This window comes from Rhinatrema bivittatum, chromosome 17 (assembly GCF_901001135.1).
Source record: "Rhinatrema bivittatum chromosome 17, aRhiBiv1.1, whole genome shotgun sequence".
Taxonomy (NCBI): domain Eukaryota; kingdom Metazoa; phylum Chordata; class Amphibia; order Gymnophiona; family Rhinatrematidae; genus Rhinatrema; species Rhinatrema bivittatum.
The window spans coordinates 14,747,001-14,767,300 of record NC_042631.1 but is presented as its reverse complement, the minus strand read 5'-3'; the positions used below and the strand labels follow the sequence as shown (position 1 = coordinate 14,767,300).

General features: G+C 42.8%; 1 protein-coding gene across 3 annotated transcripts in view; it reads left to right on the top strand.

Annotated features, from left to right (window-relative positions):
• The window catches only part of DCDC1 (doublecortin domain containing 1), a 351,456-nt gene that overhangs the window by 313,202 nt on the left and 17,954 nt on the right, over positions 1–20,300 (top strand). For 2 of the 3 annotated variants that reach the window (XM_029583129.1, XM_029583131.1), the window contains 9 exons: positions 408–578; positions 1,635–1,817; positions 2,695–2,898; positions 4,265–4,448; positions 5,522–5,683; positions 11,188–11,289; positions 14,715–14,851; positions 15,440–15,616; positions 17,945–18,095. In XM_029583129.1, coding sequence (XP_029438989.1) covers positions 408–578; positions 1,635–1,817; positions 2,695–2,898; positions 4,265–4,448; positions 5,522–5,683; positions 11,188–11,289; positions 14,715–14,851; positions 15,440–15,616; positions 17,945–18,095 — 1,471 coding nt within the window. The remainder of the gene's footprint in view (positions 1–407; positions 579–1,634; positions 1,818–2,694; positions 2,899–4,264; positions 4,449–5,521; positions 5,684–11,187; positions 11,290–14,714; positions 14,852–15,439; positions 15,617–17,944; positions 18,096–20,300) is intronic. The other variant, XM_029583130.1, reaches the window with a different exon arrangement.

Below are 20,300 nucleotides of genomic sequence, written 5' to 3'. Positions count from 1 at the left end.
CTGATTCCAAGACTCCTCGCAGAAAGCAGGAGTTTATGGAAAAACTCTTTTGTAAAGAGCCTATAGTGCCTTCATTCTATAGACAGAAAATAAAGCGTACATTCATTTCCGTTAAACAATAATTAAATACAATGCCATTGTACCAAGAAATCACACACGTCTGTAAAACAGTAGTGCATGCTCTTTACAAATAAGTGAGCGCTTGCATAGATTTCATGACAGAACAGGATAATATTGAAAGAAAAATATGGGGCTGTTTAAGCAGGTGTTATACCACCTCACTAAAATTGAATCACAGGGAAAAATCCACAAGCCTATAAACCGTGCTTTCTCTTTGTTTCCTAGTTACTTTATGCCACAAAATGTGATAGGCAAGCATTTGTTTTGCTCTTTCTTTATTGTGGTAGACATTCAAAGAATACAGTTGTGGAGCTGCCAATCAGAAGTGGCATTACATGCCCAACAGGAAGGTCCTTGCTGCCTTCTATAGCACAGCCCAGGATCAGGAAGTCACAGCAGCCAATCAGGCTGCTGTTTGCACCTTCACTGTGACCAACGCAGAAGGGATAAATCAGCCAGTAAGCAACATTTTCTTTCATGATTAGTCCAATCGCAGAGGGGATGTCTTTCATCAAAGGAAAGGGATTTGGCATGTTATTTTGGTTTTGCAGATACTTTGCACAACTTTATTGCATAGTGGGAGAAATTGGGAAATTGATTTGTGCAGACCTTAAATTTCATACAGGTGACTCATTCATTACCCATGTAAAGTATTCGCAGTTTGTGAGGTTTTCGCTAATTTTTGTGTTAAGTCTTTTAAACCCGACACACAGCCCATCGGGTCAATTTGAAAAGCGTTGCTCACGCAAAAATGCCCCCAGTCACGCGTTTGGGGGCCGTGTGTGAGCAACGCAGATTTGAAAAAGCCGCTGACTACACGTGTATGTACCAGTGTGCGTGTAAGGAAAGAGGAGGTGGAAAAGCACGGGGAATGGGCATTCTAGAGCGGGGCCAAGACGTACACATGTAACTTTGCATTTTAGAACTGAAAACTGCAGCGCACGAATGCTCGATACCTTTGTAACTTTACTGCTCCTCCTGATGAGGGGAGAGTCTGTAGGTCTGGAGTTTGCAGCATATCCTTGCACGCACGCTTGTTTTAAAATCGACCTCTATTTGACGTTCAAAGTGTGTCTTCAGTGCCTAAACCGGATGGAAAATGAAGTTCGATATACTATATTTCCAAGACATAATAGATTCTGTAGGTGTAGTGTATGGCAGTTTTCTACTACGTAAAAGTTGGATGCTTGTTCTGTTTTATCAATATAAAATCAAAGAAAGCACTGTGGGCCTGATCTGAACAGAGATTTAGAATTGTTCAGGGTTTCGGATGTGCACATAATGCTAACCCACCGACTTGGAAAACCGATTTTATGTACATTAATAGACTATAATTCTTGCTATGATCAAATGTAAACAGATCACTACAAGATGAATACCATGCAGTACATTTCTCCCCTGTGTAAAGAAATAACCAATGCTTGCCCGAGAGCATGCAAAATGCAAACAAGGTCGCCCGTTATCCTAAGAATAGAATTTACAGCCCTGAAGCTTCTTACTGTCTTTCTTTATAGGGCTATTTCTTTGTGTCACCCAGTAACAAAGAGAAAATAATGTTATGCTTGGCTTGTGCCAGAGCCATAAGAGGAAGGCAAGAATTGAGCAAGCTACCAGCTGACAGCGTCTTCTCCTGTGCATCGGGCAAGGAATCGCCCCTTAGCCCTGTGGGGCCCTTTAAGTGCCTCAATGTGAAAAAGGTTTGCAGAGACCCTTGCTACTCGTGTTACGTAGTAGATTTAGAATGTACTTTTAGTATTTGTATCACATACAATTTGTTTTGTTTGCAAACTTCTTTCTGTGCTGGAATACATTTCCAAACCGCAGCAAGTGGTGCATTTGGTTGTTCGCTGTGAGTTTCTGAAAAATCAGCTCCTCCTATCTTTTTTTGGGGGGGAGGGATTTGGGGTAGAGACATCAAGCACAGGGCCCGACATCAGGGTCAGTTGGGTGGGGGACTGGGGGTTCGGGCTGGCATGCCCGCTAGTTTTTTTTTGTTTTTGGCTTTAACCGCTTAAGTGGCTCTTTTTCATGAATTGAGCTTGTTAAGGTTCAAGTTATCCGGGAAATGCATTCCCATATAACTAACCAGCTTGGGCACTTGTCCAGAGTTAGCCAAATAACTTATTCTGAATATCAGATTTAGCTGGAAAAGTCATTTATCCAGATACATTTTATTGGACCAATGACTTAGCCTGATAAAATGTATCCATTCAAAGGGGCCCAATAGTCCGACCTCAGGATTTAGCCAGATAAGTCTCCTATATTTTAGTGTTTCTTTACTAAACTTTGTTTTCTTTATACACAGTGAACTTCTGCTATCAACATTTTTTTTTTTAAATGAAACTTCACCTTAGGATCATTATGCCCTGACTATAGGCACTTCACCTAATAGGGCCCAAGAGAATTATTGTACATCTCTTCCTGACTTTCCTCTGAGAGTAAAGGCTAAAAGGCATGATCTCTTATGACCAGTTACATATCACAGCTGCAAAGCCATAAACAGCAGCCACTTAAAAGTAAGAGTAGAAGAAACCTAGTGAATTATCTTCATTGCATTATTTTACTGTTGCACAGACGGATTTATCCACTTCTGAAGCACAAAATACTTTGAGGTATTTGGTGGAATTCCTCTCTCTCTTGTTAACGGAAAACTCCATGCAAACCATCTCGCAAGAAATCTCTGCTGCAAGAAGGCAGCCCTCAGTGAAAATAATTGCCTACCGAAATGGAGCCGGCTGCAGAGATGGGCAGTTAATTATTGCCAGCACATTCTCCATGGTAAGTGACAGATTATCATTTTACAAGCCGCTCGCACCTCTGGGAGACTGGCAGGGGCTGGGGTAATTGGAAGGACAAATTATTGCTCTCAGAGCTGCTAGTCTTGGGTGACCTAGCACAACTAATGGCATAACAAGCCCCCTGAGTTACAGGCCTGGTTCTGCCCTCATATTCTTCACCTTTCCACTAGTGCAAGAATCCAACCAGAACGTGCAGCTCAGTCGTTCTTTCCTGCCTCACCCGTGGCTGTGATTAAGGACAGTGGCACCTTACTCTTTTTTTTTTTTTTTTTTAGGTGTATAATTGTTTTCGTGGTTATAAAGCTTAGTTTTCTTTGGTGTTCAGGGGGGCATTTTTCAAACTTTCTGCATTGGCACAAAGACCGCAAGTGCTCTTTTACCCGCAGCTTAACATCAACGTGTGCAGTTTTGCTTTGAAAACTGTCCCGGGTTCGAAGTGCATGCAGTCACTTGTGCCTCCTTTCTCTGCTGGAAAATACTCCCCGGAAACACCTCCTCTTAATGGGCTGTCTTGAGCATTTTCAGACAGCCGATGAACATAGGTAAAATGCTTTTTACCCATGTAAATTGCTTTGAAAACTATGCTTTTTAGGTGGCTTGTTTGCTCTGTTGCCTCCCTGATCCTGAGCTTGCAAATGTCCAAGTACTAATTTCACCGCAGAAATAGGAGGCGCAGAGTACAGGCAGCTTTGTACGTGGGTTGTTTTCCTTTGAAAATTACCTGCCAAGAATGCACACATAAAAGTTCGCACATCCTCAAAATTGCCACCTGAGTGCATTAGGGGATTTTTTTCCCCCAGAATATCATAATAGCAAGAAACCATGATGAGACGTTGGGTTGTGCTTTTGTTTAAAACAAAATAGGAACTGTTATTGATAATTCCTATTTTGTTCCATTTTGTAAATAAAATGAAATAAAAATGTACAACATTGTTTGTTTTCTTGTTATTTCATTTACCATAGCTAACCATCAGCCACTGACTAGCAGGTTAAAACTTTATTTAAGAAGTAAGCCCTAGCTTACCTCCGCCCCCAGGTCATTCCTCTAAAGAGCTGGAGCCCTTTTCGAGTGTGGCACCAGTGGGGCAGAAGTGACTGCCTCTTATGGACCCAGTGGGGATGGGATAAAATGCAGGACAGGGGAGGATGGGAAGAAGCCAGGTGGGAAGGCTTTTAAAAATTGAATGCATGGGTTTAGCCTTGGGAGGGTGAATGATGGACAGCTTTTAGTGCACACTGTCTCTAGCACACATTAAATAAAATGAAGGAAAGGTAAACAGAAGAAACAAACTCCACCCCCACCATTATTACTGACAGTAGATCTCTGAATCTTGTGTCTTACATAGTTGCTTAGCATGTGCACCAGGCGACTGGAGCTTCCTAGGCCAGCCTGCAGACTCTATACCAAGAATGGAACTCTAATGCTGACTCTGTCCAGTTTGGTAGCGTGGGCTGTGAATGAGAGCCTTGGGGAGAGCGACTTGGAAGAGCAACACAATGCAGAAACTGCCAACATTAACAGCCAAGAAGGTGAAGCTGCCTCCCTTATCCACTTCTATTGTTATAGAATCTGTTATTGTGACTATCACATGCTAGCTATAACAGTATTTTAGCTGTACTGGATGGAAAGCATTAGATTGTTATTGCTCAGATTAATTTATAGTGAGGGTACCTGGATAAACCTGGGTACAAAAGAGCCTTTGAAACTTCCATCACCATTCTATTAAAACTTCACTGGCTCCCAGTGGCCTACAGGATCAAATTGAAAACCCCATGTCTAATAGGGATGGACACTGATTTTTAACAAATGCCAAAAGTGCAATGAATGAGGCCATTTTGGTGCATACATTGGCCAATTGAAATTCACTAGTTTACCAATTAGTCCACCAGTTTGCCCAGTTCTTCTCCAGGTCATCAAGACCTGCCTGGTTCTTCAGCCTGAAACCCCACCCCCAGTTCACCCAGACTTCACACCCAGTTTGTAATACACAATAAGCACGTTTAATATCACTTATGCCAGATAATTAGCAGGTGTAATAAGGTATGAGTAAGATGGGAAGGCTATGTGTGAAAGGGTCTGCCCCAGCTGGGAATGCCCCAGACTGTCCTTGTTACACAGTTATATGTGCACACCAAAGTGTAAACGCATGTATTTTCATAAAATACAGAATATGCAAATAGATGCCACTTACTTGCATATCGTTTTACTAATTCACCTCAAAATGAAAAAAAAAAAAAAAAGACTCAGCACACTGCTGGTCATCTCTGCATTGTGCCCTAATCCCAATTTTCAGCAACCTGATTTACATATAGTCAGAACTAGAATCCTAATAACACCATATTGTAAGAAGCCAAATATGGTGGCATTTTAACAAAGAAAATTAACCAACTAGGATCAACATGCAAAATGTGACCTACATTATTTTGCACAAAATAATTCCATTTATAGTTTTATAGGACTGTATGCATATCCAATATATCACACCAAGATGGAAAGAATCTGTAAATAATTGAAAATAAATACATTTTCCTAAAACCTGCAAAGGAGGAAAACTAGGTATTTATGCTGAAGTCCTGTAAAAAGACATGCCATTGTCTCTCAGAACTCCCAGAGAAGCAGATGGACAGTGAGAAAAGCAAATATTCAGTGCCCCAGGTGACTCCAGAAGAACTGAGCCACATGGATGACACTCTGCTATCTTTCATCCTTAAGAATCCGATCGAGGTCTGGGTCTCTAGTGGGGAGCCTTTCATATCTTTGGATGGTGAGTTATTTCTGTTTCATAGCATCAAATCAGCATGGACATATTCCGGGATGCACACCATGCAATATATGAGGGGAGTTAATAAATATAGCATGAAAAGCCTTTTTATTGACGCCTCCTCATATTTTACTAGCAGCTCAGTTACAAAGCCAGATTATTTTCAGCTGCAATAAACTTTCTCTACTCTTGTTGTTCTCTGATCCTCTAGAAGATTGGACCCTAGTGATCTTAGGAGAGGAATGGGATGGATGTTCTATATTATTCAAACTCTCTAGCCTTTTGTAGTCTTGTTTATATATAGAAATGGCTTATGCCAGCGTTAGTTTAGCAACACAGGGACTTTTTTTTATACTTACCAATTGCCAGTTTTCTGCATCCTTTACTAATTTTGTGAAATTACTGCCAGGATCTCATATAGTATATCTGGAAGATTTAATTTCCTCTTTAGTATCAAGCTCTACTGTCTGTTAAATAAGATTTTATTCATTTTCCTCATGGCTGAGAAAGGGCCCATAAATTGTTAGTGGCAATGTGAGGATTGTGTATTAAAAGGCCAGGACTAAACATTTAGCCCGGGCCACCAAAAGGCACAGCACAGAAGGGGAATACTGGTCCCAGGGTGTTTCCCTGAGCAGAGGATTAAGAGTGCAGGTCCAGGAGGGAAAAGGGATGGAGGAAGGCAGATATCTTGTCAAGACATTGAATGTGGGAAGTCGTGATTTATGCTGCTGAGGTAAGCAGGCTGTTTCTGTTATTGTTTTGCTTCACTGTGAATAAAGCATTTTCTGTGGAGAAAGGCTGGAGTCCAGATTGTTCTGTCCTCACACAGCATCATACAAATTAATTTGTTGAACTTTTTTTAAAATTTATTTTTAACTTTTTATTTATTGAAGTTTAAATTTACATGTCAGAACAATCTAGACAAAGGAAAGCAATATTCCATTAAAATGAAACATAAATGCATAACTCATATAAAGAACAAATAATGGAAATTTAAGACCACTATCTTTGAGGGGATTAAGAAGAAACAAAATCAAAGAAAACCATGTGCCAATAATTTATATAATGTTGGCATACCTAATCTATCATGGACTCAACTAACAGCAACAAGTGTTTCCCGGTTAGATAGGAAACCTTCAAGTTGACCTGGATCATAAAAAAGCATATTTGTCACCTCCCCACTTAACATGACACTTACAGGGAAAATGCAAAGAAAAAGTAGCACCTAGAGCTAATATCCTCTGCCGTTTCATGAGAAACGACAGAGAAACATCTTTGCTGTGTGGTTCTGGCAACATCAGGAAAAATGATACTTTACTACCCAAGAAGAAACAAGATTCAGTACTTTTTTTAAGGTCCACTCTTTATCAGGTTCCAAAACATAAACCACTAACAAGGTGGCACGGGTCTTCATGTCCAGCTGGGAGTTTTGCAAAAGGGCAGTTAAATCTACATCTCTGTATTACTCGAGGTAAAGTCATTACCCCTAACACTTACTTCACCTTTGGAAGTTAAAAAAAACTTTAGAAATAGGCGGAAAAGCCTCTGCTGGGATTTTTAATACTTCCAGATATAATCTTTTAACATTTCAAAGGGAGCAATCAAATCCTCCTTGGGAAAATTAAAAAATCTCAAGTTAAATTTCCTTGAGTGGTTATCCAAATTTTCAGAGTGATGAGCCAGAGCACTCCTTATCTCTAACTAATGATCTTTTTAAGATCTTTATATTGAGTTGTCAGCTAATTGATTTTCTCATCATGTACCTTAAGATTTTGTTCATAGGAGGTAGGTTGTTCCTGAAGATCTTCATATGTTAATATAGTCAATTTTTCTTGATTGAGAACTGCCCATTCCCACGATAGCACACCACAAGGAGTCCATGGTGATTACAACTAGCTTTGCTAAATTGAAATCAGAACTTGGGGTAGATGTAACAATACCAGACAAATTACCTAAACGTGCTTGATCCACACCCCCAGGAGTAGAAGCAAGAATATCTTTGGATAATAAACTTCTACTCCTGACCTGGGGTGTATCCTTTGGTCTAGGAAGTGACTGAGCATCCAGGCTCAGGGAGATAGTCTCTACTAACAGCGGCACCAAAGGTGCTTAGCTGAATAGCCAGCAGATGTTGATTACTCATGGGAGCATGAGGCTGAGACATAGGAGGGGGAATGATACAGCCAGATGGAGGAGGTGTCAAAGTTCCCTTCCTAGTCTTCTCCAAAGAGCCACCACTGAAGAAATTTAAAGCAAAGTAGGAGACTTACAATTGGCAGACTTACAAATCCTCCCATAGGGCATGTGGCTTTGGTGATGCACACCAGCAGCTGTGCACTGCAGGGCTAGATCTTTATTGGCACTCCTCGATGCAGCCCAAAGATGTCAGCCAGCAGCATCTCGATGGATTTAGGGCAGCTCCCACTGGCGCAGATGAGATCAGCCTCCTCTCTCTTGGTAACCCTTGATTGGAGTCCCTCAGGGCTAGATCTTTATTGGCACTCCTCGATGCAGCCCAAAGATGTCAGCCAGCAGCATCTCGATGGATTTAGGGCAGCTCCCACTGGCGCAGATGAGATCAGCCTCCTCTCTCTTGGTAACCCTTGATTGGAGTCCCTCAGGGCTAGATCTTTATTGGCACTCCTCGATGCAGCCCAAAGATGTCAGCCAGCAGCATATCGATGGAGATAGGGCAGCTCTCTCCTCTCTCATGGCAACCTCCCTTGTTGAACATTTTTTCTCACAGCTAAGCACGGAGATGAAAACCTTGCAGTGTATCTAACAACCAACCACTCTGGGGGTAATTTTGAATAGACGGGCAGAGGCACTTTTCAGCCCACATGCAGTCAGTCACATGATTTGGCCTTGAAAATTAGCAGCCACAAAGTCCACGTGATTAAAGCACTCATGGACTTTGCACCTCCTAGTTGTGTAGTGTGCTTCGCTCTGGGAAGTACACTACACTTCCCAGAGCGAAGCACACCCAAAGGAATGCATCTTTTTACCACATTGAAAACTACCACATTGGAGGTAGTTTTCAAAGGAGTTACACCCTTAAATGTAACAATTATCATAGCAATTCTAAAAGCCATTTATGCATGTAAAGTGCACTTACATGTGAATATCTTGTGTTCAATTCAATGGTATATACTGTGGCAATTTTCAGAAGCCCACTTACATGGGTAACGTGCATGTACATGTGTAAATCCCAATTTTATGCATGTAAATTATTTTTTAAATCAGTGCCTATGTGATCCCCACACATACTTCTAGCTGCTTTGACAGCAATTTTCAGCCAGAACAATTTACCCAGATAAATAACTACTTCCCTGTGAAAATGGCTTTGAAAACTACCCTTCACATATTCTGTTTGTACCAAATATGAATGAAGTAATAAAAGCTAGCAACTTGGAGACTTGAGTTTGAATCCCTTATCTACTAGAGATGTGCTTTCATTTGGAAAATGAAATGAAATGAAAGTAAAGCAACGTTTTCCATTTCAGCAGCCTGCCCGTGCCCCAGCCCCATGGAAAAATTGCAGCACCTCCAAATTTAAAAAAAAATTAAATGCCCCCTTAGACCTGCCAGCACCCTCCCATCCAAAGGCAAAGGGGGCAGGAGCAATCCTCAGATGGCACTGGCCAGCCCTGAGATCGGTGCCCTTGTGTTGTACAAATGTCCGGAGGTACGAAGGTGGCGCCATACGGCACAGCCTCCGAGCCAAATGGCGCTCTTTTGAAAGATCAACCTGACGGGGCAGGACTGCTTGGGGGGATTGCTTCTGACCACTTTGGGCTTCAGGGATCCCGAAAAGGGATAAGAGGGTTCTGGGATGGGGGTCTGGACAGGCTCATGGGGGTGATAGGCTTTAATTATTTTTTAAATTTTCGTGGTACTGGAGGTTTTCCTGCAAGGGGAGGAGGGGCTCTGAACCCATTTCGTTTTGATTTGTGATTTATTTCATTTTGAAAAACGTGAAACAAACCATAAAGCCAGGGAAAAAGAAATGTAAGTGCACCCCCCTATTATTCACCACTTACTGGGTGACCTTGAGGAAGTCTTTTTGGGGCTTACGTACTAATGGGTGTTAGCATTACCATGGCAGGCTTAGGAGGTAATTTTCAAAAGGTTTTACACTCAGAAATGGCCTTTTGAAAATTGCTACTTTTACGTGCTTAACTCCTTTGAAAATTCATTCCATGGGGGCAGAAATTTCAGGCTTTACACACATAAATGGATTTTTGAAAATTGATACAATATCTGCCCAGTATTGCATACACTAATGGGAGTATATAAATAATAACGGAGGCTTGAATGGCATGTTTTGTATAAGCAGAATCCCAAACACCGTTTAATACTGCAGAAACATACAGGTACTGCAGTGTAGCTTCTGATGCAAAAAATCTAGCAGTGCATTTCTTTTGTCTGGATTTCAGGAAAACTTTCAAAGGGGCAAAGAAAGAAAACCTGATTATTCTTAGGTCATTGGAGCTGGGTGGCACAGGATGTTCAAGTGACTTGTCCTTAGACAGACAGATAAGCAGTGGTAGAGCCAAGGAGTCTATGTACTAAATGCAAAAATGGCCTTCATGCAAACAATGCTCATATTTTGGAATTTTGAAAGTTTTTTTTCCAGCATTGGGCCCTTGTGAAAACATTCACAAAATTGCCACTTAGCAAGTAGTAAACTTGCATGCATAGTCCACTACAACAAAAGCTTACATGAATTCAGAATTAATGCTGTGATGCAGTATCATGCAAATCAGTTCATTAAATCAGAATTCTGCAAAAACTGGCATGTGAAGACCTTTTTTTTTTTTTTTTTTTGCAAAACCTGGTGTGAGCTGGTATTTGCAAAAAAGATAACTACCTCAATGAGGCAGCATGATCTCTTTCAGACTTCTCCCTGGGAAACTGCACGTGCAAACGAGGCTACTAACTTAGGTTAGTGCATCAGTAGCATAGTGAGTTGTATAGCATAAAACTGGAAACTTCTCAAAATAACTCCAAGAAAACTTTCTCAGACTTGTTTGATTTCTCCTTGGCTAACACAGTAGCCAAACTCCTCTCAACCTCTTAGCTTTGTGGCACGATTGTATGCCCGGTACCAGAACTCTAATTAATTTATCACAAAAGACCGGATCTTACTTCTCATCAGAATTTTATTCAGCGGTCTGGTGAAGCAGGAAGCTTAAAACTGATGACATTTTGTTTTTAAACCTCATGCAGCGATGGCATGTTTGCCCAAAAGTTTTCAAATGTTCAGCAAAAAGCTTTCTAAAGAATTGCCAAAAATCTAAATGGAAATGCAAGTTTTAATAGAACAGTGGCATCAACATTTCACACTTACAGCTTTTCAGGTTTTACATTTTACCAACCCTAATGTTGTCTCCCTTTCTTGTCTCCAGGAAATAGGTTTAATTCTTGCTATGTTGGAGCGTTCATATGCTGACTCTTCTCTGTGCATATGGTACAAATGTATGTGCTTGTCCCTTAAATTGTAGTTTTTCAGAAAGCAGAAAGAATGGAGAGAATAAACTGGCTAAAGAAGGAACACATTTTGACTGATCTGAATACCATGAGACATAAAATACGACACCTGCAAGGTCAGTAAATGAAGTGATTTGAGAAACTTTTTCACAAGAGAAGTTCTGTGCTGGCGATATAATTCAGAAGTTAAGGGACCACACTGTCAACGTGAATATAAACTATATATTACCTGATTACCTGTAACTTATTAACACAGGTAGTTCTGAAAGCCGGAAGGTTCTGCATTTTTCATGATGCTATTGGAGTGTGTGTTCTGCTGTTTACAGTATCCGAATGTAATCCACTTTGAAGTGCTGAAAGAAAGTGAATAAAAATCTAAAATAAATAACAAGTGTAGCCCAATAGCTCTTGGGACCCAAGACAGGCTCCAGGGTTCTTTTCCACATGATTTAATGAACACAGAATGGAAATATTTGTTAAGCAAGGCTGCTTTTCCTTGCTAGCCTTCACCTGTGAGAAGCAGGGTTTTAAACAGCTAACTCCTAAAGTCGGCTGCTTAAACCCTTTGAATATTGACCCATTGGTACCTTCTTCACGCTCAAAGTTTAGGTTGTAAACAGAAACGGCATCTAATCCTGACTTAAGACAGAGAGCACCTTGCTCACAGTATGCAAAATTGGGTCACAGATGCATGAAAGTTTTCCGTGTCGATATTGATGTGTTTTGAACATCAGAATGCTCAGTAGTAAAATCATTATAGAAAGCCTCCCAGAGTTACTTGGGATGAGTTTGGCCACAGAGTGGCAGTATTACCCTGTCAGTGAACAACACACAAGCACAATTCCAGTCGACATCTTAGAGGTCAATATTCAAAGACCCACTCAGCTGTTGAGAGAACTGACTAATTTTAGCTGGTTATCTTTAGGAAAATATTCAGCTGAACCTAACCAGCTAGGTTTCCGCTGAATATTTACCTAATCTAGCCAGTCCAGATTTAGTGCAGATGAATTGCCCAGTTACACTTAACCGATTATTACTGAAAATCAGTCACGAACCAGCAAAGTCCTCTATAATAAAAACCAAGAACTCTAGGATCCCTCCTTCTCTCCTGCCCCCATCTCAAAATTAACCCAAGCCCCCAACCAGTATAGACTTCTGCCCCATCTCATTTCCTAACCCACATCTGTATAGACCCCTCTTCCCTCCCTCCCTTGTGCCCCATCTCAAAATGAACCCCTACCCCCAATCAGTATAGACCCTTCCCTTCCTCCTTCATTTGAGGACTGTATTGGAGGAGGAGGATGTTAGTGCCTCATTCCACCCCATGACCTGATCCTGAAAATTAAGGCTGTGAGGGGAAAACCCAGTGTTCCCTTCCTCTCACCTTCTCTGATCCCTAAAAATAGAGACACAAGGAATCCCCCTCCATCCATGCACAGCTGCTCACCCTCCCTCCTTCCCAACCCCACCAGCAGTGGAAATCTCCCTTCCTCACCTCCCTCTTATCTCACGGACCAGAAAGAGGGAGGCAGGAAAGGGGGCATCAGCCCACCCCCATAGAAAGGGAGGCACTGACCATCCAGAACAGTCTAGAACATCAGGCTGGGAGCAAGGGAAACAGTGATGGGGCATTGACCCTAAGGCAGCCTTGCTTGCTTTTGTGTAACATCCATCTTAAAGTGTTGCCCGGTTAATTGCTCATAAGGTGAGCAGAGTTTGCTGGGTAACTTTAGCTGAACAGCAATGAATATCAGCTCTGAGCGACACAAATTTTGTGTGGACTATGATTTGCCTGGACAAAATTTAGCCTGTCAGTGATAGGGAAAAAGCACATTATTTAAAATAACATATATAGCACCTTATTTCAGCCCCAGAAGTCCAAAGTGTCAGTAACTCTAATGAAAGACTGATAGTGACATAGTAGATGAGAACAGAAAAGATCATGTGCCCGCCCAGTTATCCTGTCCGCAGTGCTAAGGATTCATCCCGGCTGCCAGCCACAGTGTGTGACCACCTACAAGATTTCTCCTTATTCACGACAATCTTTCTGTTTCCTTCTTTGTACTTTCCACTTAGTTCCCTCCAGCACGCCACCTTTCCCATGTCTAACCTCATGGCTCTATAAAAATGTAAATAGCCAGGAACATCAGGCCTGCTGTCTCCTGCATAGCCTGCCAGAGAGACCTGGCTATGTGAGGGCTTACATTTCTTCCTGGCCTTGTACTTAGTCATGGAACTTGCAGCGTGCCAGGCAGACTGAGCTGCTAGTTTTAATTCAAAAATCCCAGCATGATCTAAACAGCTCTCATTACTAGGAGCCTCTAAGGTCCTTCGTGTAGCCTGAGTTTCTGTTAAAACTTCTGGTGGAAATGCACACACTCACACTTCTTGTCCACACTTGCTTCAGTAGTTCAATATTTTTAATATTCTCTATAATAAAAAAATAAACAAAAATCTAACGGGTTCTATACATCAAATACTTGATTTGAGGTCCATATTCAAAGCCATTTAGCCGGATATAGGGCAGGCCTAAAGTTATCCAGTCTTGTTCAGCTGGATAACCTACCACTTAAGGGCCAGAAAGGGAGAGTGCTCTCCCCCTTCAGAGTCTGGTGCAGCATGGAGAGGAACCCCAGGGAGCAGTGCACTTGCTGGGTCCAGCCTAACCTGATGGTTTGAGGAGTAAATTAATGGTTGGGCAGCTTCGCTGAGTCCTCTATGGACATGTCATGAAATCCACAGGGACTCGATGGGTGCAAGGTTTGCTTATAATAAAGCTGTGGCCTTAATTTTCCAGCAGTACTTGTCGTTGAATGAGGTGTGTTGCCCAAAGAAGGGGTGAAGGGAGGGACGATAAGGAGTGTAGTCTCTTTGCTTTTTACTATGCAAATTGGAAGGCAGGGGCTGCAAGCAGCTCCGATTCTTTTCAGATGCAAAGAACTTTCTCTGCTTTTGTTGTTCTGTTCTCCAGAGCAGTTGGGCCCTAGTGATCTATCAGAGCTCTTACTTCTTTCCCCATGCTTCTAGTAGAGGGCAGTTGTTGAAATAGCTTTACAGTGTCTGGGAATGAATTTCTCTTCTTTAGACGAGCAGAGGACAGTCATTCTGCATCTGATTAGACTTCGGTAATAGTGAAGAAATCGTACACTGTGCACATTACACACAAATTGTGGCTGCAGAGTATTCTAGATCTAGGGCTTGATTTACTAAGCTTTTCTCCCATAGACCCAGAACGGGAGAATCTGTAAATCACATTTATTGAGGCAGCAAAGGCCCTTCTGGAAAGTTTTTATGACAAGAACAATGCTACATTATGGTCAGAGCTAGAAAACTTTCTCTCTCTCATATTAGCTGTTAAGACCTCTTTATGGGCTACAATACAGCTCTGCAAATGCTGCTTTAAATTTCATTTTACTTGTCATCTTATTCTGTGCTTAGCACTGTATCTGTAGGACCTTAAATTGTATTGTATTTCCTTTACCAAGGTCAGAAACAATCCAAACATTTGTTCCAATCAAGTAGACAATTGTCTTGTTCCCAGGGCGGCGCTTGACAACCCTTAAGCCAGCCAAGATGGTCCCTACGAAAAGTCCCGCTCAGCCGGTTGTCGTAGAGGGTGGCTGGATGGAAGAAACTCCAGAGGAGACAAAACTTTGGGAACATATACAACAGATGGAGGTATCTGAGCATGCGCTTGCTATTGCGCGTGCTAACCCATTTCTTCTCTGTGGTATCTAACAGAATCCTAGCACATATCCAAGAGGAACTGAGCCATATTCCATAATCTGTGCTTCTGATTTATTTCCTTAGAGCAAGCCTACAAATGTTCCATGTGTTATCAAAGCACAATAAAACTTTACAGAAGTAAATGACCCGAACGAAACAAATGAGCTTCTGATCCAAACCAAATAAACTGAATGGACCAGGAAACTGAACCAAACAATATTTCCATGCACCCCCCTGATGTTCTGTATCTCAGTTGTGGAAGGAGAACGTGGTCTCAGACACTTCCTGTATCACCTGCAATTGGTCTTAGTTTAGTTACGTTAAATTGCAAACGATATTCCTTCAAAGATAGATTTGCAAGAGTAGGAATTGAAATAAAGTAGAAATATAGGTATGGGGTGATGATAATGCTGTAGTTAACACATACATATTGACTGTGTTTCATGCTATTGCTAAAATACTTGCACCTAATCTGATTTGTTTCCACAATAATTGCATGGCTGTAATAGCTAAATGATATTTTAACCTTTATTTCACTAGACGCACCTGTCAGAAGTTCAAGCATTGCAACCGAAAAGGCATCAGTCGGCCTCAACAAAGACAGCAGCTGACCAGAAATCACTGTACAGTCAGCCAGCAACAAAACGAGTGCTGGTTTACCTAAATGGGGGCAGAGCAGAAGAAGGAATTTTTTCATGGGGCCAAACAATTAAAGAGGTAATATAATATAGTGAATGAATATGACCCTTGTCATATGTATCTGGGCTAACTATTAGCAGTTAGGGACATGTCATGATATAACTCATCTTCAGGATGGCATGAGAAACGTAAAGCCTGTTCTGAGATCCCAGTCTCACTGCTGGAAGACCTCGATATAATGTTCTCTTTATTGCTAAGGGCCTCCAGTGTGTATGTATGGCATAGCACAAACGTAATGTTAAGCTATTTAGATGGTTGCACTTAAACTATTTTCACACATCATGTTCTCATATTCTGTCTATTTGGATTTCCTTTGCTGTGTGATAGAGACAAAAATGGTAATGAAATTAAATAAAAAAGCATGGGATAAAAACAGAGGATCCCTGGAGGCAAGAAGATGAGAATGAAGCACTGGGGTAAATGCATGGAGTAGTGGGTCAGCCCAGAACAGCAGTGGTATGGGCAGTCTGCCCAGAGAAGTAGTTAAAACTCTTACACAGCAGTGGTGAGACATTTGGGTAACCTACAGGGAGCAGTGGTTGAAACCCTACACAACAGTGACTCAGCATCATCGGGCTTCCAAGAAGAGTGGAGTGACCTGGGTAGCTGGGGCACTACAATTCGTACCCATCTTCATTCATGGAAGACACTTTCCCCCTCTCCTTTCAGCAACAAATGCGCCAGTGGGGGGAGGTGAAGGGAGGAGGGGGGCTGTCACATGATGACTCCTGAGATTGTCGTTCTTTCTACTTGGAGTGACTTAATCAAGCAATGTCCAAACCAGTTAAGGGTTCTTCATAACCAACCTGCTTTCTTTGCACAGTACTGCATAGTTCCACAGATGCTGGCCGGTGGTTTTACATCCCACTCTTGGCTTCATCCCCGTGTTTAGATCACTGTAATCCTTCCCTGTCCATTATCATCAGATGTTACAGTACAGTTCTTTACACACCAACCCGATTTTAAAAAGTGCCCAGATGCACACGTAAAACCTGCTACCCGCACATCTGAAAAGTTTCCAAAAAGGGGGGTGGGCGTGGTAGAGAGTGGGTCATGGGTGTATCGGGGTCTCACCCCAAGGTCCCCCGCCGCGTAACTTTCCTTCTGCTAAATTATAAAATAAAGGGATTGAGCCGTTTCTGAGGAGTTTCAATGGTCTGGAGTAACGGGGAGGATTGAAGGCTATCAAACCAGTGGGATTTGGAGGACCTAGCTGTTAACTGGGTGAACTGGAAAACTGGCAATGGCATGGGCGTGTGCCCCTTTTAAAATCCCCAGCTTACCTAGTAGAAGTGGGATTTGCCTGCCCATGCGCACGCCCAGGCTATTTTATAACGTTCACGGATATGGGCATGCAAGTCATGCAATGGCCACGACCCTGGGTGCGTGCAGATGCACGCGTGCCAATGTGCACCCACGCACCAGTTTCGAACGTTGCCGTCTCTGGATTAGCCACATGCTAGGGATAAAGAACCCTTTTCCTTATTGTGAGAGGTTTTACGACTTTAGAGTGGGGAAGGTTCTGGCAATAGAAAACTCACTGATGTATAGAGGGCACTGCATAACTTGAAACTGCTCACTGTAACTGTAGAAATGAGCCCCACAGGCTCCCTGAGGCCACACCTCCACAACCCGGTTGCATGTGGGTATTTACATATATGTGCATCTAACCAAGGAGGATAATTCTCAACTGGGCAGGCTGAATGGGCCAGTTTGGCCTTTATAATGCCATGATTTACTATATTGTTATGATCCCAAAGAAAAGAACCAGTTTTATAAATAATCTTGGCAGAAAGTCTTGTTATTTAAAAATAAATAAATTACACCACCAAATAACATCAGTTTATAGCCAGAAGATACGAAAAAAAAAATAGTTTTTCTGATGGAACAATGCTTTGGGAAATTCACGAATAATGTGTTAGGAAGCAGCAGGTGATGATATTGAGACTCTTGGTGCATCTTCACCTCCTGTTGGAAAGCCAGACTTCACCTTCAATGCAGCCATGTCAGGCCTACATTCAGATGCAGCCGTACAAGGTGTTTTACTATGTGACTCGGTGTGTCTTAGTGATTGAAAAACATCTCCATGCTGACAGCTGTATGGGACTTATGCTATCAGTGGCTATCAAGATATCACAAGAATGCTGTCTGCTGGTTTCAATGTATATTTGAGAGCTTTTGGAATTTGTAGTGATAATGCTTTGTCTGAAAGTCAATTTTTGTATCTTCTGGCTATAAAATCAGTTCAGAAACAGTGGTTTATCTATTGCTCTGGATATGACTCTGACAGTATTGAACTGCAGACTTCACTTTTCTGAAATGTAACCATTGACTCCTATCTTTCAGCTGCTGGATAACTGCACCTCCAGATTATGTATGCCGCAGCCAGCTAAAGTGCTTTATACCTGTACTGGTGAGCAGGTGAAATCATGGGATGGGATAGAGAGAGACATGGTTCTCTGCGTATCTGCAGGAGAACCTTTCCTGAGCAGAAAAGGTTGGTACACATCAATCTTAAAGATCAACTCAAACCCTGCTGCATAATGTTTCTCACAGAAGGGATAATGAACATGTAGAATAAAACAGGATATTCAGCAGATATAGATAATAGCTTCACTACATATGTTTTTTAAAGAAGGATTAAAGAATAGCGCGCTATATGATGGATCAGTTAAATGCAAGAGATGTGGCCACCAAGACTCTTAGACAAAATCCTGCTCGTGCTTGTGGTCATTTATATCAGAGAGCATTCACATGTGCCGTCCAAATTTGGAGCATGCCTGTCCCGTTTATGTTGTGCGCCACTATTATATAACCATAGCACTCTTTTGGAAATATCTTTCTCTTTTTGTAATTAAGAACACTGTTTTGAGTTGCAAACAAATTGCCATGTTCCTTCTAACGTCTTGCACCAGGAAAGGAACTGATCATCATGCTGCTTCTGCTGTTACATTAATAACATTTAAAGCAATGTCTAATCATAGATCAATGAATATCTGGTTCAAAGAATATTTCTCAAAAATACGAAACACCACTTTATCCATCCCAAAGCAGCCAAGGTTTATAGTGAAATCTTCCCACAACCCACCACAGCTATGTTTCGGCGTCACACCACACCTGCTCCCACGGCTTCCTTGGACCTCTTTCATTTATCTGCCACTTGTCAAAGAATGTACATGTGTGTTTGTTTGTTTTCCACTGAACTGTCATTGCTAAGTGAGAGGTCATAATAAGTTTCCTAACAACTGCCACTTATAGGAATAAAGCATTGTTGCTGCAACAAATTGTTTTTCCTCGGCCTGTGTGTGTATTAGACACTTCTGTCTGCACAGAGGAGACATGCCACAACTTTTAAATCCAACTTTTTGGATACTACATTTCTCACAGGACAAGCAGGATGGTTGTCCTCACAAATGGGTGACATCGAGGATGGAGCCCACCACGGAAAACTTCTGTCAAAGTTTAAACAGAACTTTGACTGGCCCCTACTGGGCATGCCCAGCAAGGCACTGACCCTGCAGCCAGCAGGGGTCTCCCTTCAGTCTTCTTTTTTCCGCGCAGCAGTTGCCACGCGGTGAAAGGAGCTCTCTTACCACGTTCCTGACAGGAATTCGGTATTTTTCTATCCGAAGAAAATTTGCCCCTCAGGGGTCTCCCTTCGACAAATTTTTGTCACTTTCGCGGAAACCGGTAAGTTTTTTCCCCTTTTTTAATCGGCGGCCGTCGATTTTGGCCCTTGAGGCCTGTGGGAACTTACTGAGCCCGCGACTAAATTTGGCCTTAAGCCATGGCGACGGGGTTCCGTCGATGTCCGGATTGTACCCGGACCATGTCCATCACTGACCCCCATAGGGTTTGTGTTTTATGTTTGGGTAGTGAGCATGATGTCCTGACTTGCACCAAATGTGCCTTAATGACACCTAAGGGTCGCAAGGCCAGGATGGAGAAGATGGGGCTCCTCTTCCATGCACCCACCCCAACGCCATCGATAGCATCGACGTCATCGGAACCGGCACCGTCGAAGTTGCACCACTATAGCCAACCCGCCGGTGACCGTCCACCATCGATGACTTCTCGGCCGTCGACTCCTGTCCCCTCCCCGGATGACCGAGGAGATCGGAAGGATAAGCATCGCCATCGACGGCACAAGTCTCGGCCCGTCGAGGATCCGCAACCATCGACCTCTGAACAGGCCGAGCCACCGAAGAAAAAGCCTCGGTCGGACCTGGCACCGTCCACGTCTCGTTCGCAGGCACCGAGGAAACCCTCACCCTCCCGGGGTGCGGGGGCCGTGATCCCACCGGTTACGGTGGTCCCTCCGGCCCTGCCTCAGCCTCCCTCTCCCGTCGAGCCGGGTATGCTTACCCCTGGTCTCCGGGCAGAACTGGACCGGCTGGTCCAGGAGGCCATCGAGAATGCGATGCGAAGATTCCAGCCTCCACCGGCACCGCCTCCGGCACCGATTCCGGCACCGCCTCAGGCACCGACCTCAGCACCGACTCTGCCACCGAGGATGGAACCGACCACCGAGCCTATAGTGGAAGCGTTGGCACCGATACTAAATCGTATGGAGGCACTTATGCGCGCCCTTCCATCGGTGATTTCATTAGCACCGACTACACCATCATCTCCGGAAGGACATTCATCGACAGGAGAAACACCGTTCCGGATTCCTCCGTCCGGTGTCGTTCCATCGGTGCCT